General features: G+C 36.9%; 1 protein-coding gene across 1 annotated transcript in view; it reads right to left on the reverse strand.

Moving 5' to 3' along the window:
• Positions 1-25,567, reverse strand: part of ABCA13 (ATP binding cassette subfamily A member 13) — a 489,034-nt gene that overhangs the window by 390,836 nt on the left and 72,631 nt on the right. The window contains 3 exon segments of the mRNA XM_055124812.1: positions 2,524-2,633; positions 13,864-17,913; positions 22,606-22,720. Coding sequence (XP_054980787.1) covers positions 2,524-2,633; positions 13,864-17,913; positions 22,606-22,720 — 4,275 coding nt within the window.

Here is a 25,567-nt window from a genome sequence, read left to right on the forward strand (position 1 = left end):
TCACTATTGTCCCATTGCTCATTGATTTGCTCAAGTGGGTGCCAGTAATATTTCCATTCATCCCTGTTGCGCTCGGGGTCAGGGGAATAAGTCCCATTATTGTTACTGTTTTTGGCATATCGAATACGCCACAGGTAGCTTGCCAGGCTCTGCCATGTGAGATTCTGCTTTGCTCTCTTCCAGGAGCTTTGCTTTATAGTCTCTGGATCTGGGCCATTGATGAGATAACATGGTGCTGGGGGCAGTTTGTGGGTGTGGCTGCCAAGCTACTGAAAAACTGGGATCTGGGTGGAGGAGGCCCAGTCCCGATCCGAGCAGGCTTGGTGATCTCAGCCACAGGTCCCACATATCTGGGTTCCTCTGTCAATTCCTTAATGGTGAGGCTCATCCAAGCGTGTGGAGAGTGGCCTTGAGCATGGCTGTGGCTGGGTTCTGGAGGTTTTCAGCTGCCGGGGCTCTGCTCAGGGCTGGGAGGGAAACTCAACTTGCCCCACTCTAAGGGCCCCGGTGAAGACAGCCTGGCACAGGGGCAGGAGATTCTGCCAAAAAGCTTTACATAGGGAAATAAATGTAGTATGAAATCAAATGATACCCTGCTGAATGGGATATTTATGCACACTATATCAGATAAAGGGTTAATATTTAAAATATATAAAGCTCTCACAAAACTCAGCATCAAAGAAACCAAAAGTCTATTAAAGATGGCAGAGGAGATAAAATGACACTTGCATGAAAAGGATGTATGACTGCCAATAAGTGTATTTAAAAGTATTTATTGTCACTGAACACAAATAGTGTTGGTGGAAATATGGTACAAAGGAAGTCTTATTCACTGATCAAATGTTGCCTGGTGAGCTCTTAAGGAAAGAAGTATGGAAAGCTGTCCAAAATATTAAGAACTGAACACTGAATGCAACCACTTCTTGCTATCCACCACCAAAATTCAAACACATTATTCAAAAATATATAGCATACATTTTTTTCAACGTATTGCTAAGTACGCAAGTGGTCATGCTATATCTTTAGCCTGCTTCTCCCTTTGGGAGAAACTGGCAGTCTTCTGAAAGTTTCCTGCCCACATGGGACAGCCTTGCAAGCTTCCAATGGTGTCCTTATATGCAAAATCCAGTAACAAGCTGGATCTCATTCCTGTGACCCTGAAGAGCCCCCAGTGCAACATCGTTGGGAGGGCCAAATCCAGATGGACTTCTAAGATCTCAGGGAAAGGATGAAATGAGATGTTACTGGGCCCGTCCGAGAAATCAGTGTTTAACGGGCTATCGTGATCGTGATCGTGACTGCTAAGTACAATAGCCAGGATATGAAAAGATCCCAAATTTCCAACAACAGAAGAGTGAATAAAGAAGTTTAAACATATATGAACAATGGAATACTATTTGCCCAAAGTAAAAAGATGAAATGATGCATGTTGCTATGACTTGGATGGAATATAGGTTACTCTATTAAGAAAATAAATCAGAGGGAGAAGGTCAAACACCATTTGTTGTTACTTATATGTGATATAAATAGTAAAAATACAAAGGAAGGCATAAAATTATTGCAAACCCTTTATCTTGGATAATAGTAATAAAAATGAATATAAAAAGTGAGAGGTGTGGACCGGAGTGTTAGTACAGTGAGGAGGACATTTGCCTTGCATACAGCCAACCCAGTTCAATCCCTGACATCCCATATGGTCCCCGAGCACTTCAAGGAGTAATTCCTGAGTGCAGAACCAGAAGTAACCCCTGAGCATCACCAGGTCTGACACAAAAAGCCAAAAAAAATACCTGTGAGGAGTAGACTTTGCAAGCTGGAGATGTGTAAAGTGTTAAGGAAGGAGGTTAAAGGTCTTGGACATTTTGGTGTACTAGAATTGAGGTAATTTTGTACATCAAAATCATAAAAGCCAACTGCATTTGAGCATATGATCCAAGCTATAATAAATAAAGTTAAAAAGAAAATTTTCTCAAAAGTTAGGGAAGAGTATGGGAGAAAATTTGGGAGAAAGACACTGATACTCATGGTGTATTTGGAGTTAGAATATTGCATGTATGAAAACTATTATTAACAGTTTCCATTATTTATGTAAATAATGGGACATAAATAAAAATTGAAAGGTTATTTTATTTTCAAATCTCCACACCCAATATACACCATACCAAGGGGTCCAACTCCATGGCTTTTTAATTGTCTGCATGCCACCATTCCAAGACCTTTTCAGAATGGGGCAAGTGGATTTCTCTCCCTTCTTGTTAGGCCTAGAAGCCTCTATACCCAACCTCATTATCAAGAGACCAAACTCTATAGTTGTTGAAGTATGCAGCCACAAACACATCTGTGTACCTCCAAATACACTACTCTCAGCACCGTAGAAAAGCAAACCCAACAGAGAAGACGTATCGAGGCCCACAAACCTCAATGAGTGAATATACAAAACATAGAAGACTCAATAAGCATCAACCAACTCAGTAAATATTCAGTTACACAAGGCAATGCAAAAGTAAATGATCAAAATCCTACCTGCAAATATCAAAATCAATCGCATAGTCAACAACTGCACTTTCTGCAGAGTCACAAGGGCTTCTGGAGATTTCGAAGGCTGCAGGAAAGTCTGACACATTGCAGCCACACTGAGAAAATAAAGACAACAGAATTAAAGGGTAAAAATCTACAAGCATTGTGTATATTTTTATATACAAGAAAAAAGTCATTATATATACCAAGACCCGTGGTGTACTCGATATGTCAAAAACAGTAACAATGATGGCCCTCATTCCCCTGACCCCAAAAGAGCCCCCAATACGCCATCAGGCTACACTAGCACACGACCAGAGACAAATGAAGACATTACTGGTGCCCGCTTGAGCAAATTGATGAACAACGGGATGACAGTGATACAGTGATATAATGAACCTCCACTGCTTTGCCATTTACAGAAAAACATTTTAGTCTTTTTTTTAAGTGTTTTCACGGGCTGGAGTGATAGCACAGTGATTGGGCCTTCACCTTTCACGCGGGGGCCTCCACCTTTCACGCGGCCGACCCGTGTTTGATTCCTCCACCCCTCTAGGAGAGCCAGGCAAGCTACCAAGAGTATGGAGCCCGCACAGCAGAGCCTGGCAAGCTACCCATGCATATTGGATATGCCAAAAACAGTAGCAATAAGTCTCTCAATGAGAGACGTTACTGGTGCCCGCTCGAACAAATCGATGAGCAACGGGATGACAGTGACAGTGTCACACCACTATATATATATATATATATAATTTTATTGAATCATTGTGAGAGAGTTACAAGCTTCATGTTTGGGTTACAATCACACAATGAACAGTATAGAGTATAGAGTTTTTGTCTATTCTCTAGAAGTATAAAAGTAAAGTTTCAAGGAATTTTCAAAAAGAGAAAAGATAAAATTTAAGTAAAACTTACAGTTGATACTAATACATGGAGAATTTTTGTTTTTTATTTTTTAACTCTTTTGGATCACACCTGGCGATGCACAGGGTTTACTCCTGGCTTTGTACTCAGGAGTTATTCCTGGCGGTGCTCAGGAGACCATATGGGATGCTGGGAATCAACCCTGGTCAGCCACGTGCAAGGCAAATGCCCTACCCGCTGTATTATCGCTCCAGCCTGAATTTTAGTCTTTAAACAAACATAAAAAAGTTTAAAATTTGTGTATAAAAGTAGATATGTATGTGTGTTGGCATGTGTACTGTGTAAACAAGGTGATTTTAGAGTCTGTTCAGTGATGTTGGAATAAAGTATCCAAACAAAATGTTTTACTAAGCTTACCTGACTCAGAACAACTTAATTCCTCTTCAGTGAGGCAAAATGGGGGAATATATGCTAAGCTAAGGAATGTAATAGGGGTGTGGAGCTTCGAGGATAGAGGAAAAAAACTTAAATGACAGAAAAAAGTAAATCATTTGATGATGGCTAGATTCTCTTTTAGAAACTCTTTTATAGATTCTCTTTTAATTACACTTTGACAAGGTAATCTATAATTATACCTGGTACTTATCATAGATGAAATTACCATTATCTATAATTATATATTTAATCATAGATTTGCCTTATAAATTATATAAATAATTGCATTATTATATAGCCTATGGTGTACTGTTTATTTTTATAAAGATCTTAATTTGGAGTAATACCTTAAACTTTCATTCTTCTAAGTAGTAAGGAAAGAAGTAAAAATTTCTCATGATTCTGTAGACTTTTATTTACATCAGCTCAAAATAACCCACATGCTTAAGTGGAGACCTTTTTAAACATTTCAGGGAGGCCTATAATTTAAAACTTATAAAGAATTAAAGCATACATGTCTATTTATTTGACTTTGGGGCACATCAGCTGTTCAAGGAAATTAATATATATATATATGTGTATGTATATATATATATATGCCATTCACATGATCAGGAGAACAATGAAAAAAATGAGACAAATATCTTGACAAGGAGCCACTCAAAGAATTTAAGACTGTTATTCATTCATTCTAATATGAAAACCAAAGTCAGCAATATCAACAGTCTATGAAGTACTCCAGAATGCGTGGCAAGAAAAGTGTAACTTCTAAATCCTAGCAGACTAGCAGAACTATGTTTTGTTTTAATTCAATTATTTTTTTTCTTTTCCTTTTCCTCTGCTAGGAGCACACTCTCTGGACTTACTCTTGGTTCTGCAGACCACACCTAGAAGTGGAGGGGGAGTTTTATTGGGTGGGGGTCTTAGGGGGCCAGGTCTGTTATGTGTTCCTTATCTATCCCAACCAGCTAACATTTTATAGAATGTGCTTAAAATTTTCTCTTCCCAGAGGAACAATCGAACTTTATAAAAAAATATGAAATTTTGTATTCTGCTGAGGTGTTAATGTGACTGCAAAACACCAACCAAACAACACTGCATAAAGAACCTAGTGAATTTGATCCCACCTCCCCAGAAACTGTGATTCATCTGATTGAATACTGTTTATTCTGTTGCTTAAAAAAACAACTAGTCCTTGAAGAATGTAATTATCACATTCCAAGGAAGAAAATTTATTTCATTGATACTGTGTGCATGTTTCAGGACAAAAGCAAGTTTAATGATTAAATCTAACTATAGATTACAGTGACAGAATTTTTGAAATAATGAAATATCATTTTGGGGACTTTTTGGGTCACACCTGGAAATGCTCAGGGGTTACTCTTGGCTCCGTACTCAGGAATTACTCCTGGCGGTGCTGGGGCGACCATACGTGATGCTGAGTATCCAACCCTGGTTGGCCACATGCAAGGCAAATACCCTACATGCTGTACTATCGCTCCAGCCCATTAACTATGATTTCTGAGTAGTTAATAGATTAAGGAAATTCTGAATCATTGATACTTTTAAATACAAGATTAACTTGTATAAAATGAATTATATAACTATAAGGACAATGAAAATGTTTTCTCTAAACAATAAAATGATAATATTTCAAAACTGTATTTTTTAAATATAATGTAGCCGAACTGAAAAAGTAATTTAGTAATATAAAATAACAATTTCTGAGTCATGTTTAAATGCTATAAAAAGAGATATTTAATATTATTTTTGGTCTAAAATAATGAGAAAGTGGAAACAAGAAAAACAATTTAAAAAGTGTATAGAACTCTGTCCTATCACCATCAGTATATATATTTACATATGCAAAATAGTATTTTAGTTATTAAATTTTATATGGTAGAGTTCTTTGGCTTATGGTAGCAAAAGAATTGTTGTTTCAGTATCCCTATAACTGCAACCATTACCAGTTTTCCCTTAGTAGGTGTGTTTTATTGAGTAAGACAGCAAAGCACTCTTAAGTCTTTGGTTCTTAACCGCTATAAAAAGGAATGTGATCAAACCAGCATTTCATAAGCTATAACATGAGCACCCTTATACTCTTATGAAACTTCACGTCTAGGTAGTTTGGAGACTGTTCTAACCAGCTCTAGGAGAGACTGTGGGTCGTGGATTTTACTCCTGATGTACGGGATTCTCACATCAGGGCTCCTGGATGAGAACTGAAATGTGACTTACACTGCTTCTCACGCAGCCTTCTACTTATACAATTATAAGTACTAAAAGTGAGGTGGGAGTGAAAGGAGAAAAAATAAAAGCAATTCATTCTGACTGTAGTTCAGGAATCAGTCATTTGGCATCAAAGAAGCCTCTAACTCAGGAAACTTGCAACAAACCATGAAAATATTTATGTAGTGGGGAATTTTTATTACTCTTGTTGTTTTAACTTTTCACTAATATTTTTACTCATATATCTCTGATTGTTATTTTATTATTTATATTTATTATTTATATTTTCATATATTAAACTCATACAAATTTTCAAATTAATACACATATAGTGTTTTAACATTATAAAATACACACCATTCTCCAAGAAGATCCTATCATTTCCTGATCTGTATACAAATGAAAAGTAGTTCAGAGAGTTTGGATGAGATCTTTAGATTCAGAAAATTAGAAACTAGTAGAACCAAGCTCACTTCGATTTCAGGTTAGTCTGACCTCTTGCATTAACCATAACCACTGGGATTTTTCTACTTTGCACATACATTTTATTCACATGAAAACATGTCCACACTGAACCCAATGCAGAAGAACAGAAGAAAGCAATTACTATTGAATATGAAAGTGGAACCAAAGGTTGTGAATTCAAAGACTGAAAGTGGTAATTATAACCCAGACTTGAATAGATTTGGTTCTTGTGGGATGGTGTAGATTCTCTGTATGTCAGCCAAGTTCAGGGGAGAATAAGAGTTGCCAAGACTCAATTAAATGCTCAAATTAAATGAGCACTGGTGAAGGGATGGGTATTCGAGCATTGTATAACTGAGATTTAAACCTGAAAACTTTGTAACTTTCCACATGGTGACTCAATAAAAAATTTTAAAAAAAATAATAAATAAATGCTCAAATTAAAATTTAGAGCATTGTATAAAATCAAACACTGCGTATTCTAGGATCAAAAACAATAAAGGATATGTCACAAAGTTCTAAAACTCATAGTTCTACTTTGGAAGGTGTGATAGTTCTTTGTGCAAATAGAAATCTTAACATGTTTTAAATTAAATCTTAACTAAACAGAAAAGTACTTCCAAGCTATTAAAAACTGATTAGATTTACCGTATTTTCTTATACCAACATAATTTGCAGAAAAAGTCAAGCTGTTCAGAACGAAGTTTCAGACAGCAAATACAAAATTTCTGTAGGACTGACATATTCAGAACAGAGAAGATGGAACACTTGTGTTCTGTTCTCTGTGAAAAATTATATGTTAGGACATTTGCAGGAAATCTGAGACTTCATACACTTACTGAGACATTCTCCCCCATGGGGAAGCAGAAGATATCCAGAATATAATGACAAATATGATTGGGGTTAAAAAACAGGGACAAAAATGGGGTTTGGAGGAACTTTCCTCAAGATAGTCGAAGCCATCTATCACAAGCCTACGGCAAGCATTATCCTCAACGGGGAAAAACTAAGGGCCTTTCCTCTGAGATCAGGCACAAGACAAGGATGCCCACTCTCACCACTCCTCTTCAATATAGTACTGGAAGTACTTGCGATAGCTATTAGACAAGAAAAAGAGATTAAGGGCATCCAGATAGGAAGGGAAGAAATCAAACTCTCACTATTTGCAGACGACATGATACTATATCTAGAGAAGCCTAAAACCTCTACTAAGAAACTCATAGAAACAATAGACTTATACAGTAAAGTTGCAGGCTACAAAATCAATACCCAAAACTCCATGGCCTTCATATATGCAAACAATGAGGCAGAGGAAACGGACATGAAAAAAGCCATCCCATTCACAATCGTGCCCCAGAAAATCAAGTACCTCGGAATCAGCTTAACCAAGGAAGTAAAAGACCTTTACAAAGAAAACTACATAACGCTACTCCATGAAATCAAAGAGGACATGAGGAAATGGAAACATATACCCTGCTCGTGGATAGGGAGAATCAATGTTGTCAAAATGGCAATACTCCCTAAAGCATTATACAGATTCAATGCGATCCCTATAAATATACCCATGACACTCTTCAAAGAAATGGATCAAGCAATCCTAAAATTCATATGGAATAACAAATGTCCAAGGATAGCTAAAACAATTCTTGGGAAAAAGATGATGGGAGGCATCACCATCCCCAACCTCAAACTTTACTACAAAGCAGTAACAATTAAAACAGCATGGTACTGGAACAAAGGCAGAGCCGTAGACCAATGGAACAGGGTGGAATATCCCTACACACAACCCCAAATGTATGACCATCTAATCTTTGATAAGGGAGCAAGAGATGTGAAGTGGAGCAAGGAAAGCCTCTTTAACAAATGGTGCTGGCACAACTGGACAACCACATGCAAAAAAATGGGTTTAGACCTTGACCTGACACCATGCACAAAAGTCAGATCAAAATGGATTAAAGACCTCAACATTAGACCACAAACCATAAGGTACATTGAAGACAAGGTCGGCGAAACCCTCCACGATATTGAAGATAAAGGTATCTTCAAAGGTGACACGGAACTAAGCAATCTAGTAAAAACAGAGATCAACAAATGGGACTACATTAAACTAAAAAGCTTCTGCACCGCAAGAGATACATTGACCAGAATCCAAAGACTATCCACAGAATGGGAAAGGATATTTACACAATACCCATCAGATAAGGGGTTGATATCAATGGTATATAAAGCACTGGTTGAACTCTACAAGAAGAAAACATCCAACCCCATCAAAAAATGGGGCGAAGAAATGAACAGAAACTTTCCCAAGGAAGAAATACGAATGGCCAAAAGGCACATGAAAAAGTGCTCTGCATCACTAATCATCAGAGAGATGCAGATCAAAACAACCATGAGATACCACCTCACACCACAGAGACTAGCACACATCCAAAAGAACAAAAGCAACCGCTGTTGGAGAGGATGTGGGGAGAAAGGGACCCTTCTTCACTGCTGGTGGGAATGCCGACTGGTTCAGCCCTTCTGGAAAACAATTTGGACGACTCTCAAAAAATTAGATATTGAATTCCCATTTGACCCAGCAATACCACTGCTCGGAATATATATCCCAGAGAGGCAAAAAAGTACAATCGAAACAACATCTGCACATGTATGTTCATCGCAGCACTGTTTACAATAGCCAGAATCTGGAAAAAACCCGAATGCCCCAGAACGGATGACTGGTTGAGGAAACTTTGGTACATCTATACAATGGAATACTATGCAGCTGTTAGAAAAAAGGAGGTCAAGAATTTTGTAGTTAAGTGGATGGGCATGAAAAGTTTCATGCTGAGTGAAATGAGTCAGAAAGAGAGAGACAGACATAGAAAGATTGCACTCATCTATGGTATATAGAATAACAGAGTGGGAGACTAACACCCAAGAACTGTAGAAATAAGTACCAGGAGGTTGACTCCATGGCTTCGAGGCTGGCCTCACGTTCCGGGGAAAGGGCAACTCAGAGAAGCGATCACCAACTACATTGTAGTCGAAGGCCATGTGGGGGAAGGGAGTTGCGGGCTGAATGAGGGCTAGAGACTGAGCACAGCGGCCACTCAACACCTTTATTGCAAACCACAACAGCTAATTAGAGAGAGAAAACAGAAGGGAATGCCTTGCCACAGTGGCAGGGTGGGGTGGGGGGGAGATGGGATTGGGGAGGGTGGGAGGGACGCTGGGTTTACTGGTGGTGGAGAATGGGCACTGGTGAAGGGATGGGTTCCCGAACTTTGTATGAGGGAAGTATAAGCACAAAAGTGTATAAATCTGTAACTGTACCCTCACGGTGATTCTCTAATTAAAAATAAATAAATTAAAAAAAAAAAAAACAGGGACAATCTAAACAGTGAAAAAACAGGCAGCTATAAGGAACTATCTAGTGGTTGGTTATGACTGAAAGCAACGATATTCTACAGAGTTAATTGTCTTATAACCTAATCAACGTGTCAAATAGTGGAACCATCTTCTGTTAGTTTGTGAATAAAAATTTTTACGTATCTACTTTAGGGAATGTAAATAGAATAAGACGTTAAACAGTGAAAACTAAAATTATTGATTTTGAAAATATTTAATAACTTCAAATAGTATTTTAATATCAAGTAATGAGTCAAATGATGATGAGACTGGACATGACTATGATGAAGCCAACTTTAAGAAGTAACAAAAGCTGAAGTCAGGAAAAACAACTTACACTGGTTCAATGCAATATCTGTAAGATTTTACTTAATAGTTGCTTACATGTGAAAAAAATAAAGTGAATGTGATTTAATTATTTTTCATCTGTCAGTGGGACTTTTTGTCAGTATTAATTCAATTCGATTAATGCCATTGGGTATTTCTCAAAACACTATAATGGTTTGAAGGTAAAAGGTAAAAATCTTCTCCTGGTGTTCGTTTCTTTAACTGAACTTATTTGTGCAGTGAAAGGAAGACATACAGACTGTACTTTTTTCAGAGTTTACTCCTGGATTTGTACTCAAGGATCACTCCTGGCAGTTATCAGGGGAACCAATGTAGTGCCAAGGATTGAACTGATGTCAATGCCTGCAAGAAAAGTGTCTTAAACCTCTGTACTATCACTTTAGCAACTGATACAATATTTTTTCCAATGCTTGAATTTATAAAGATCTCAAAAGGAGGCTGAAGAAAAGTTCTCTATGGAATTTATCCACTGAAAGTCATAAAAAAAAGTTCTACATCTTCTCAAGAGAATTGTTCCTACTTTTAAATATAAACTATCACTGTATCACTGTCATCCCATTGTTCATTGATTTATTCCAGTGAGCACCAGTAACGTCGCCATTCATCCCAACCTTGAGATTTTAGCAGCCTCTCCTTACTCATTTTTCCCAATGACTGGAGGCTCTTTTCAGGGTCAGGGCATGAGACCTGTTAATGTTACTGTATTTGGCATATCGAACATGCCACGAGGAGCTTGCCAGGCTATTCCCTGAAGCAGGCAGGATACTCTTGGTAGCTTGCTGGGCTCTCCTGAGAGGCATATATATATATATACACATATATATGTATATTTATAAATATATATATATTTATATTTCCTTTTATGGTGATTTGTTGCACAGCTGCTCATGCGCAAGGCTCAACCAGAGTGTGTGGAAGCAAAAACTAAATTCTTCAAAATTTGAATCAGTGGTCAAGAAGAATTATATAGTGGATGCAGGAGAAAGTCTCTTTTTCAGACATGTGAGCTATTGTTCAGCTATGATTTTTTTGTTTGTTATATATATATATATATTTTGTTTGTTTGCTATATATATGACATTTAGGTTAGAAGTTTACTTTTTACTTAGTGGAATTATTTGATAACTGTATACATAATTTCTTGTAACCTTTTCGCAAGGACGCCTGCCAGTCACAGAGTAAAATAGGAACAATGGCTTAGGGTCCACAAGAGTGACATGGTTAATGAACAATACTTGATTCCTTTGTGTAATCACTTTTTTGCTCTTCTATATCAATGCTTGCTACACTCTGCTACATAAATTTACTGGGTGCCAGGACATGGGCCCAGTGAGTTAAGCTAATTTTGGGGATATTTACGAAAATGACAGGTATGGCAGGATGTGTTTTTTCCTAATCAAAATCCTGTGTTTCTGCTGAGGCTGCTGCCCTTGCCTAGCAGGACAGCCCGCCAGCTGGTGTGTGATTCCTCCTCCCCTCTCGGAGAGCTGGCAAGCTACTGAGAGTATCCCACCCGCATGGCAGAGTCTGGCAAGCTACCCGTGGTATATTCTATATGCCAAACAACAAGCCTCACAATGGAGACATTACTGGTGCTCGCTCAAGCAAATTGATGAGCAATGGGATGACAGTGATAGTGACAGTGAAGATTGTAATAATTTAAGTTAATAAGAAAGAAAATTGTCATGTTGATCCAACTTAATTAGTTGGAAGCCTTCAGAGAGTTCCCTGACTTAGTAACATAGATAGAACCTTGATATTCAAATCTTCTTTCTCTATACTACTTCCCGATCATCACCTGTGAAAAAGAGCTCCAATTACTGCGTGAGTTTCTAATCTGCTTCCTGTCAGTCAGCTCAACTGACTGTTTCTTTTTCCAACATTCACAATTATAGAGATAATTCCTTATTTGAAGTGTTCTGCTAGTTCTACTTTTGTTTTGGAAACCTGGCTGATACTGATATCATAAAATAAATTAGAATTTCCCTCCATCCCTTTTACTGAAAAACTTCAAAAGAATTTGAAGAAACAATGTGACAATCTTAAAACTAAGTTTTTCAATTTCAAATGCCAAAATCAAAGCAGATTAACTGAAATAAAAATACTTAACTGCCCATTTGTGACTAGATAATAAATTCAAATTATTATTAAAATGCACACATGTAAGTAGTTTGAGTTCCATATAAAATAAATATAATGATTTTTATATCCAAAAATGTAAGAAACCATAAGTGTTTCTCATGGCTGAAATAAATATATATGCATAGGTGAATATTTATTTGCTCCCTGTTACTACAGTCATTAAAACTATTTCTTTTTTATTTTAGTAAAAGTTTTATAAAGATAAAATTCACTTCAAATGTTATTTAAAGGTATTGAGAAGGGGGTATGGTGCCGCCAGCAGGTCAACCTGTACCTGTGGGGCAAGTGCATTAGCAGCCTGATGGTGCATTCAGACTTCCAGATATCCCCAAACTGCCACTGTGCCTTTGGCTGGACCCCAACAACTTGGGGCCAAGTTTACGAAGAAACTAAACAGCCAAAAGTTAGGTATGTGGCAGCCACATCCACAAACCACCACCAGCTCATCTATACACGTTCATTCATTGGCCTTATTTCAGAGACCCATAAAACGCCTGAAGTGTGCCACCGGCCCTGTGACTTTTTATCTCTTTTGAGATTTATGGGTATAGATGAGCGAGAGCACCCTGCAGGGCATATGTCAATAGTTTATTTCCTAGAAAAGACGGAAACAAGGGCCATGATCAAGAGGCACACAAAAGAATCTCCGAACCAAGGGGCTCACTGCAGAGATACCTCCAGAATTTAAACCAGGCCGACTCACTGGGGTGTCTCACGCGGGTGTGTCACCCCTCTACCTGCCCCCTAAAAACCCAGGTGGCTGCCAACTTCCAGAACCCAATGAGAAGTGTAGGTACACAGGTCCAGTGACAGCAAACTCCAGGCCTCAAGGGATAGAATATGGGCTGGTTCCTCTCATCCCCCATCCCCATGGGACCTCCTGGAGGTCATGCGACAAACTGCCCCCAGCTGCTACTTAAGCTCCTTAATGGCCATGATCTAGAAACACACAAAAGAATCTCTGAACCAAGCAGCTCATTGCAGAGATTTCTCCAGAACCTAATTATCTAAAATTTTAGAATTCCAGGAGTGCTGTTGCAGCCACAAAACATCTTATGCTATTCATAACAAGCAATACAAAAGAGAGTATTGGGGAGATAGTCTGCCACAGAGGCAGGAAAAGGGGTTGAATGAGGTGGATACAAGAGATCTTGGTGGTGGAAGACGTGCACTGGTGGAGAGTGAGGTGATCGATCATTGTATGAACATTTTGTAACTATCTCACAGTGATTAAAAATAATAATAATACTGATAATAATAATAAAATAAAATTAACATTCTGAATTTTTAAAAAGGAATGTGGATTTCATGCCCAATTTAATCATCTTAATCAATGGCTTAATAAATAGCAGTACTCCTACATTAAAATAAATTAAAACATAAATAAAGGTATTGAGTATAAGGGACATTATTGAGGTTTATATATCAATACTATGTATAGCACGTGTAGTGAACAAAGAAAACTATACTCACTTCATCTCTGCAATGATGTCTTCATTAAAGTCGTTTAGTAGAAGAAATACTTTGTTCTCAGAATTTTTCTTTTGTAAAACAGCAAAGAATGTTTCTAAAACATTTTCCATCCAATCTACTATGCTTCTTGAAAAAAATTTTCCTTCACCAATTTCTGACTTTATTTGCTTCAAGGCAAGTTTAACAGAATTAATTATTTGAAGGACAGTATTATTTGTATTGAATTCATTAACATTGAAGATACTGTTTAAACTAAATAGTCTATCAAGAGTACTTTCATTTGATGTAATGTTGGTAAAGTTGACTGCTTTTAATTTTTTAATCATTTGCAACGCAACTTGCTTCATAAATACACTTGGACAGACTTCAGATGTGCCATCATTTGTTTGGTTTCCAGGAGATGGGATGAATGGTAACACCTTATGCCAAAATTCGTGTACGGTTTGTGTAAGGGAATTTTTAACATGGAAGACTTCAGATAGTTCTAGAAGAATGAAATTCAAGTCCACTAACTCATGAACTACACAGACCATTTTCCTAGTTAATTCCATCTGCAAACTTTTATTTGAACATTGTGAGTCTCCTAGAGGGGGAGACAAGTGAAGGTGGTCAAATATGCTCACTATTTTGCTATAAAATGAAGAAGACATGAACCCATGGACATCACAAGCCTCTAACTTTGGATTCTGCTGAAATCTAACAGTGTGATTCCAGCACCAAGCCACAGGAAGGCAAATTAGAGCCTCTGAAAAAATATTTGGGTTGTCTGATATTAATTCAGTTGCATCTAGAAGAGTTTTTATAACAATAGCAAAATCTTCTTTGGTGACATTTAAAATGTTTATGCCATGAAGAAGTGTGAAGTTATAGACATCCTTAAAGACTTCTGTTATATTTTGACCAACAGCTTTTTGTAGGAGCCTCACAGCGTGAGGAAGCATGTAGTACACATCTACAACAACATCAACATCATCTTTAGGAAGCAGGCGTGAGAGCTTTAGTAAATGGTTAACGTTCCAGGAATGTGAGCTGTGCACAAATTTTTCCATCAAGCCAACAATCAAGTTGATTCCAAAACTGCCACTCTCTAAGCTATTAATATTCTTAAAGAAATCCATTAGGTTCTCACTAATGTGTTCAAGCTGTTCTACTAGCAGATCTATATCTGCCTTCTTAAAAGTATGCAGGAAAGAAGCTACCTTCTTTAAAACTTGAACATGACTTGAATCTTGTGCAATATTGTGATAAATTGAGGGCATCAGGGAGTTAAACACATCCTTTGCCATTTGAATGCCAAGACCAACCGCCTTCATTACTTCATGTGGAATTGTTTGGGGTGAAAATTTGACACTGTGAGATAAGTTAAAATTAATGTAACTCACAAAATGATAAAATGAATTACGTAATCTATTTATATCATTTTCCTCTGGTCTGGTAGTAAATATATTTAAAAATAATTTATCTTTTGAAGAAGTGTTTTCTAGAATGCTGACAGAAATATCTTTCATAAATTTTTGAATTTCCTTCCCCAGAGCTGTTAAGTGAAACCAGACATTTTGAAACTGACTAGAAATTTCATCTGACATTTCTGTGGGTCTTAAAATAAGTTCAGTAAAATTTTCCCAGTTAGACTGAGAGGCAGAATCGAAATCTTCTGTTAAGTTACTGATAATCATTTTTACTTGGTTTGTAGAATTATTTAAGAGAGTCAATAAAATTTCAAAGTTTGGTAATTTCTCCTTATCAAAGATGGTCATAAGCACGGTGTTTAAAAAGTCAGTTACATTTTTCAAGTAAATATTTATATTGCATGTATCTGACACATTCAATAAACAGTGAGTTTCCTTTATATTCAATATCCAAGTAACAAGCTTCAATGTAGAGTTCACTTTGTTTTCCACATCTCTGAAATTCCTGAAAATACTCTGAAAAGGGCCTTCTGAAAAGCTCGAGTTATATATCACATGCAGATGATTCATAATGTCTACCCATGCAATGCAACCTTTTAGTCTGTTAACTGAGTCCTCAGATGAAAATGTGGACCTCAGAGTAGACAGAATATATAATACCTTCTGAGAATTATTTAGATATAAGTTATTTTCCAAAATAATTTCAGTAACATTTTGGAAAACAGCAGCACAATACAATAAATCTTGGTTATGTGACACATTTCTCAGAAACAATATAGTTTCTCTTATATCACTCAAGGCATTTTCAAACTCTACTCCAAAATTTGTATGGTTATTAGAAAGAAAGTTGTTTATCAAATGTGCATTTCTATCCAAATATTCTGAGGTATTGCTTATCTCAGTAAAAATATCAAGCAGAGAATATAAAATTTCTCTTCTTGCACTGCCACTTAATAGGAATGCCTTTAATTGATGCAGGATAGTTTTCATGGTGAAAAGAGATTTCTCTAGTTTGCCCAGATTAAAAGACTTTACTGTAACTAATGCATCACCTAATTCTACCCATAGGTCTCTGAGCTCTTGAATATCTTCCCAAACATAGAAGCTTTCAACTTGAGATACATTTCTAAACAAATTTAAAATAAATTCAGTAGGGTGATGAGTGGGAAATATTTCTTGGCAACTTTTAGATATCTTCATATCGTTGTCCAATTCCTCCAAAAGCTGAGTGAGTCCAACATGAAGAGGGGTAAAAATGTCCATATCTAACTTAAATATCTGAGATATGCTTTCAAAGATTTCAGTCCGCATTTGAAGCCATGAAATGGTGCAGTGAATAGCCATAAACTCGTTGAGCATACCACTTTTTGTTGAGAGGTTTGAAACGATTTGTGACCATGGGAGGATAAATGAAAATTCTTCATCCACTGAGTAGTTCACAGACGAAACAACTTTATTATCCAAAGCAAAGCATTCATTATCCAACAGTGCCTCTCTTGAACTATTGAAGAATTGATTCAAATACTGAAATAAAGAAATACGAAAATCTTTGTCTACTCTGAGCAGATGTTTGAGGCCTGTCAAAGTTGCATAGATGACTTCCAATTTGGGGTCTTCTATAGACTTCAGGGACTTAGCCTGATTCTCCAAAAAGTTAAACATTGAAAGAAATTTCTGACAATAAGACAAGTCAGAAATTTCATGAATAACACTTGTTGTCTCATATAAAAATGCAAATGCCTTATTGATGCTTTGAAAATTAAATTGTTTAATGATATTCAAAATATGTTTTGATATTTGTGTAAAGAAAGATAGCAAAGATTCTTTATTTTGAAGGCTAACAAATCCATAAATGTATTTGTAAAATGAAGAATACATTTTCAGAAGTAAAGCTGAGTCTTTGTTCTTGAAGACACTGAGATATATATGATTCAAAATTCTATCAATTTCTTTTTTAGTAGGTTCAGAAAAGGTTGTGAAAATATCAGATGCATTTTTCATAGCATAAACTATGTCCAGAGCTTCTGATACTTGTTCCTGCCTCAGAAATCCAAATTCATAGAGACTATTTATTATACTTTCACTTAAATGTACAAAGTACACTTTTAAAGATGGTTTAGGACAATCTGAACAAACCAAGTCAGAGACGTTAAAGCTTTTATTTTGCATTCTTTCACTTTCTTGAATAGAAAAATTCAGAACTCTAGACAAGGTTTCCAATTTAATTCTTTCTCCTTTAGAAATTTGATGCATCCAAAATTCCAGTAGTTTGGGATTAATTTCAAAAGGTACTAATTCCATAAGACTCAAAATATCTTTTGATTCTTTCTTCATCCAGAGTCTTTCAAGCATTTGTATTTTTCCAATTATCTCTTTGGCAAATTCCAAAAGTTTTCTATTGTAAATAGCAAATGTTTTTTTCAAACCTTTTAAATGATTTACACTCAGAGAGTTAGTATTGGTTATAATACCAGTGAGAGACAGGAGGTCATGGGTATCATGAACACTGGTTAAATTTAAAGTATTAGGCAATAATAATTTCTGTAAAATTTCCACAGAAGATAGATTGTTTATATGCTCATCCTCAAGTGTATGCAACTTCGTTTTCATCATTAGAAGCTCCTTTGTGGAATTTATGATCCTACAATATTAATGAAATTGTTTTAATATGAGAACAGTTAAATTTCATGTAGAATCCACTTTTATTTTTAAAAATAAAACTGTACAATTAAAAATAATAATTTTATTAAAGATATTTATTAGATAATATACATCCCATAAAAATTTAATGTATTTGAAAATGTTTAAGAAATATGCAAAATAGTTGTTTATATTTTGTCTTAAATCTGCTTTCTATACTGACAACAGTGCATTTTACATTAATTATCTATTACATTATTTGTACTGTTATCTATTACAGATAATAATGTATCTATACATTATTACAGTATTCATAATTCAGTTAATTATTTCAGCACAATAATTAACTATTAAGACCAGTTTTATCTACTCATGTCAGAAGAATCTTAAAATGAGATTCCTTATTGTATATCTTTATTAGATATTTGTTCATTGGCAGGATTGTCTCCTTCAGAAACTGTATTTGTATGATTTAAAAACAACTGTTGGAGTCTCTGTTCTAGAGAGACTGTGCTATATTGCTATATTGTTTTTCTGTCTCTATGAATTATGACAAGTCTAAACTTGTAATAAAATTCTTTACTTTGAGAAATTACTGATTTCCACCAACTCAAGAGATACAAGTACAGTTGTGAAAGCTTTGAAATATCAACATGTTTTTTTTTTAAAAAAAATTTATTTATTTTTAATTAGTGAATCAACGTGAGGGTACAGTTACAGATTTATACACTTTTGTGCTTATACTTCCCTCATACAAAGTTTGGGAACCCATCCCTTCACCAGTGCCCATTCTCCACCACCCGTAAACCCAGTGTCCCTCCCACCCTCCCCAATCCCATCTCCCCCCCACCCCACCCTGCCACTGTGGCAAGGCATTCCCTTCTGTTTTCTCTCTCTAATTAGCTGTTGTGGTTTGCAATAAAGGTGTTGAGTGGCCACTGTGCTCAGTCTCTAGCCCTCATTCAGCCCGCAACTCCCTTCCCCCACATGGCCTTCGACTACAATGTAGTTGGTGATCGCTTCTCTGAGTTGACCTGAAATATCAACATGTTTCGTCTTTAAAAAATAACCTCATGACTATATTAGATAACTATACCCAGTGAGTCAGTGAGTCTCAGCAATGTCTTCTATTCATGATAAATTCCTTAGCAAAATTAACAATAATAATAATAATGATAATAATAATAATAATGATAGTGATACATTTATTGCATGGGATCAACAGATTTATTAAAAGTTAATTATCTGATAAATTTGCTGTGACGCCAGCCAAAATAGGTTTCCATTTTTATATTACATTTAGGATATGTTAGATAAATTTTTACTCATATTGACTTCAATGTTTTAACAAATAGATTCCTTTCTAAATACTTTAGTTAATCTTGTTTAACATTTACTAAGGATATAAGACAATGGTGTGGTGTTTTGGACAATCTGGTGGTGGCTTTCGTAGTAACGTTGCAAATCAGTACTATAATCTTTAACACTGTGTTTTGTAACTATTACCTATTATTTTAAAATTTACAATATTAAAATTATAACTATAAAAGCTATGATTTTAAAAATTAAGTAAAAGGGGACAGGGATAGGATACCACTTAGGGCAAAAGTCTAGCATGTGCTTGGCCAGGATTAAATTCTGTCAGTACTTGGTCCCGTGAGCATCACTTGAAGACCCTCACGTACTATGGATTGTGTGCTAAAGGCGCCCAGAACCACAAAGGTAGTCCAGATATCCTCAGCACTTCAGGGTATGAACAGCATTATATTCTCAGGCCTTTTTGCTGTATTAGGCAGAGATTCACAGTGGTGCCCTGGACCTCCTGAGCACTCTTTAAGAGTACCCCCCAAATTTGAACCAAAAAAAAAAAACAGATAAATATAAAATTATATTTAAGATATGCATCGTTAGTATTTATTTGTCATTGCATATACCTGAGAGCCTCCCCATCCCACCGCCCCCCCAAAAATACAAGCTATAGTTAGTGTTTTATTTGTGTGACAGGACATGGCTATTTACATATACTTGTCTTAAATTGGCATAAAAATTTGCATCATGAGGAAGAAATCTCCACTGTCAATTCAACAAATTTTGCTTAAATATATCCATGCATAACAAGATGTGCATAACTAGTAGGAAATAATTATGAACTGAAACAGTGGAATATATTTTTGTAGTGGGAGCAATAAGAAGTATAAATGAAATATTATGAGTAACCATTGAATAACTCTAGTACTACTAGAAATATTTTGAAACTTTTGCAAATTATAAAACTTTTTGATCATTCTTACCCTTATGCATTCATAAAACAATATTCATAGCGTTCCCTTTCATAGAAAAAGAGACATTTCAAAATTTTTTAATTTGCTAATTTATATTACTATTACATGGCAAGATAGGATACATGGTTCAGATTTTCTTATTTCAAATTCAACTATATTAAAATTAATTCGAATCAATATTCACCTTATATTTTTATTTACTAATGAGACTTCAAATTATTTAGTACTTATCCTGAAATGTGCTGTGGCAGTGCTAATTGCCACAAAATTGAACAATTTATTGAAAAAATTAGAGGACTTTTATTCTTTTTATCCTAGGGTAATTAAGTCGGTGAGACTTTCAGGATAGAAAGGTGTTAGACTCCAATATGACCAGGGTGTGATTCTCAGGTCATCCGTTGTGTTTTCCTGTGCCCTTTAATAGCTGAGTATAAAATATTTCGCCCAAAATAAAATGACCGGGGCTGGAGTGATAGCACAGCGGGTAGGGCATTTGCCTTGCACAAGGCCGACCCAGGTTCGATTCCCAGCATCCCATATGGTCCCCTGAGCACTGCCAGGGGTAATTCCTGAGTGCAGAGCCAGGAATGACCCCTGTGCATCGCCAGGTGTGACCCCCCCAAAAAAAAAGCTAAATAAAATGACCCAGGTCTAGATATGTGGAGGAGAATGGCTTTTAAATTTGATGGGCATGTGAAGCAATTATAGAACTTGTTAAATCTACACAAATCCAGTAAAATACAAAAGATAAATTTTGGTATGTCTGCAGCAACATCTAAGGATTTTTAATTTTAATAAAAATTTGTCATAAAATCCACTTTATTCCCAAGTTTGAGATCTAGTGTTGCTTTATGTCCCTACACATCCCACATGCAAGGGCCAGGGAAATTGCCCCATAGCTGGAAGCCTGCTTCATGAGTGAAGGGAGAAGGCAGATGGAATAGAGAAGGGATCACTAAGAAAATGATGGCTGGAGGAACCAGTTGGGATGGGAGATGTGTGCCAAAAGTAGATAATGGACCAAGCATGATGACCTCTCAGTGTCTGTGTTGCAAGCCATAATGCCCAAAAGTAGAGAGAGAGTATGGGGAATATTGTCTGCCATGGAGGGCAGGGGGAGGGTAGGAAACGGGGGATATACCCGGGATATTGGTGGTGAGGAATGTGCACTGGTGGAGGGATGGGTGTTTGATCATTGTGAGATTGTAACCCAAACATGAAAGCTTGCAACTATCTCAGGGTGATTCAATAAAATTTAAAAAAAAAACGTCCCACATGATATCTATACCAGTTTTCATTCAAACATCTGAAAACCATGGTAGTAAATAATCTAGTAGTTTTGGCTGAAAAAAATCCTATTACTTCCAAGAGTCTCTGGAACTATTAGAATATAAATCATTAGTTTCATCTCTAAACTCTAATCAAATACCAGAACAATGCTTCAGATAAATTTTACTTTCAAGTGTCTATCATAAATAATGCTACTTTTTTTGTTTTCCATTTGTTGGTTCGATTGAGGTGTGGGCCCTTCTGAGAGGTGCTCGGACAGCTGGCGGTTCCACAGGAGACTCTCCGTCTACCAGCCGCAGTTCAAGGAAGTGCCAAAAATTCCTCACTCTTTGGGGACCACTTAGTGCAGCTAATTGAACCCGGGTTACCTGCATGCTAGGCCTGAGATCTGACTACTGTACTTTTTGTTTGGCCAATAAATAATGCAATTTTTAAAAGAAAAAACTTGTTTATAAGAATCTGACATAATTGATTATATAAATTAGAATCCTACATATTCTTTATTTATTTGACATAGAGGGCTGGAGCAATAGCACAGTGGTAGGGCATTCGCCTTGCATGCGACCAACCCGGGTTCAATTCCTCCACCCCTCTCGGAGAGCCTGGCAAGCTACCGAGAGTATCTCGCCCGCTTGGCAGAGCCTGGCAAGCTACCCGTGGCATATTCGATATGCCAAAAACAGTAGCAAACAAGTCTCACAATGGAGACGTTACTGGTGCCCGCTCAAGCAAATCGATGAGCAACAGGATAACAGTGACAGTGACAGTGACTGAGGCCTCACAAATAATGCTCAGGGAACTTGGGGGCAACTCCTAGTACTGCTTGGTCAATCCACTAGATAGTTCAAAGCCTAGAGAACAGTGCAATACTGCTTGGGCCAGTGATTCTGCAGGTTCCCAGAGCTATCCCTGAGGTGCTGAGAGTATCCAGAGTAATACCTAAGGATGCTTATAAGGTCATGTCATGTTAAAAGTTTCATGCATGCAAGACTTGTGCTTCAGACTTCAGTTATTATATCAGCACCAGACCCTTACATTTTAAAGCATGGCATCTTAAAATTGAGTTTTTTAACTTAAGGAAATATTAAATATGACCTGGAAATGTACTTCTAAGAACTCACCTGGATATGGTCTCTCTTGGAGATTTGATAAAGTTATTTAAAAACGTAGAATAGTTAATGATGATGAATTTCCAATCCATGTTTTCTTTATAACAAGGAGAATCCTCAGGTAACTCTAAATATAAAGATATTTCAGATATTAATTTAAAGTTTCATATAACAGATAAATTAGTAAATACTATATTAGAATTCATTTCACATGGTTGAAAATGAAGCAGATTTATAAATAATTCTATTATGATTCTTCTCTGACAAGATGGAGTATTATTGCTCATCAAGTACTTTACAAACCATTTCCATTAAAGACAGAAATAAGGCAAAACCCATAACTATATTAGAATGCTGACTTAAGAGCAGTTACAGACCCTGGGTATAGAATCAAAGTCTGGTGACATTCAGAGTTGAGAAAATAGTTTGTTACAAAAAGACAACAAGAGAACACAGGGTAGAGAATGAGAAAGGATTGATCAGCACAGATGAAGTATCTGCTGTTTGCCACTTGTAAGTCTTCAACTGACTTGAGACTGATCAAAATATGTATGGAAAGAAAGTGCCTAGGGGCAGAAAAAGCCATCTATACAGTTAAATGTATGTTCACTGATCACACAAGGCAAGAAACAGAGGATCCGTTAGATTTGAATTTTTCAGTAGACTTTAATACAAGAGGTAAGTAGGCTTTTGTCTTAATAACGAAGAACATTTTAAAGTCATACTGCTCCAGTTTCATATAACAAGCCTGAAAAGCAATACCCTAAAAAACAAGATTCTTCCCAGATTGTAAGTTTTCTAGAGTAACAACAAAAAATAACTACAACACAAGATCTCATTCAAATTACCATCCATTTGGCATTTAATGAATAGATAGTGTAGCAAGGTTTATGCGACCCATAATTAGAATAAAAATTAATCAAAACTGACCCAGAATGGATAAAATTCAGATATGCAATATCACCGTATCACTGTCATCCCATTGCTCATCAATTTTGCTCTAGTGGGCACCAGTAACGTTTCCACTGTGGAGACTTGTTACTGTTTTTGGCATATTGAAAATGCCACGGGTAGCTTGCCAGGCTTTGCCGTGGAGGCTAGATAACGCTCGGTAGCTTGCCGGGATCTCTGAGACGGGTGGAGGAATCAAACCCAAGTTAGCTGCATGCAATATATAGTTCCAAAATTTCAGATATACAATATGCAGTTTTTATGTAAAATGCAAAACTAATAGGATTGAAACAAGATTCAATATTTTGTGTTGTAAATAAATGCACTTGAAAATAAATGTCATCTGGGGCTGGAGTGATAGCACAGCAGGTAGGGCGTTTGCCTTGCACGCGGCCGACCCGGGTTCGATTCCCAGCATCCCATATGGTACCCTGAGCACAGCCAGGAGTAATTCCTGAGTGCAGAGCCAGAAATAACCCCTGTGCATCGCCAGGTGTGACCCAAAAAGCAAAAATAAATAAATAAATAAAAATAAAAAACTAAATGTCATCAAGTTCAAAGTAAGATGATGACAGGGGCTGGAGCGGAGCACAGCTGGTAGGGCATTTGCCTTGCACTCGGTTGACCCTGGTTCGATTCCAGGCATCCCATATGGTCCCCTGAGCAGTGCTGGGGTGATTTCTGAGAGCAGAGCCAGAAGTGACTCCTGTGCATCGCCAGGTGTGACCCAAAAAAATAAAAGATGATAATGACAAAGATACACCACCACAATACTAATCAAAAGAAAAATATCAGAGCCCTGGTTCAGGGAAAGTGAGGAAGTCCAGGCATCTGGAACCCTGATTTTGGTCAGGAACCCCATCCCCATCCCCATGACTGCGCAATTTTTCCCCTTTACAAAACTCACCATAGACATAGAAGGACAGTTTATCTGTAAGCACCTAACCACAGACAAGAAACAATTCCAAACTGCAAAAGACACAATGGTAAAGCAATGCAGAACCCCAAAAGGCTCTGCAAGTGAAGATGCTAGACCTAGTGATTCAACCAGTACCCATGAGCTATGTAACCTCTCTAGAAAGGAATTTTGAGAGGAATTGTTGAAGAAATTTGAGGAGCTCAAAGAAAAACTGGAACACATCACCAACAAAACACAATAAGAAAAATGGATTAAGGACCAGAACATCAGGCCAGAATCCCTAAGGTACATAGAAGACAAGGTCGGAAAAAACCTCCACGATATTGAAGCCAAAGGTATCTTCAAAGCTGACACGCCACTGGCCAAGCAAGTGAAAACAGAGATAAATGAATGGGACTATCTCAAACTAAGAAGCTTCTGCACCTCAAGAGAAACAGTGACCAAAGTGCAAAGACAATCTACAGAATGGGAAAGGATATTTATGCAGTACCCATCCAATAAAGGGTTGATATCAAGGATATACAATGCACTGGTTGAACTCCACAAGAAGAAAACTGCCAACCCGATCAAAAAATGGGGTGATGAAATGAACAGAAACTTTCCCAAAGAAGAAATCCGAATGGCTCAGAGGCACATGAGAAAATGTTCCACATCACTAATCATCAGGGAAATGCAGATCAAAACAACCATGAGATATCATCTCACACCACAGAGACTGGCCCACATCCCAAAAAACAAAAGCAACCGGTGTTGGCATGGATGTGGGGAGAAAGGGACTCTTCTTCACTGCTGGTGGGAATGCCGACTGGTTCAGCCCTTTTGGAAAACAATATGGACGATTCTCAAAAAATTAGAAATTGAGCTTCCATTTGACCCAGCAATACCACTCCTGGGAATATATCCCGGAGAGGCAAAAAGGTATAGCAGAGATGGCATGTGTATTTCTATGTTCATTGCAGCACTGTTTACAATAGCCAGAATCTGGAAAAAAACCAGAGTGCCCCAAAACAGATGACTGGTTAAAGAAACTCTGGTACATCTACACAATGGAATACTATGCAGCCGTCAGAAAACATGAAGTCATGAAATTTGCATATAAATGGA

Source organism: Sorex araneus, chromosome 2 (assembly GCF_027595985.1).
Source record: "Sorex araneus isolate mSorAra2 chromosome 2, mSorAra2.pri, whole genome shotgun sequence".
NCBI classification, from domain to species: domain Eukaryota; kingdom Metazoa; phylum Chordata; class Mammalia; order Eulipotyphla; family Soricidae; genus Sorex; species Sorex araneus.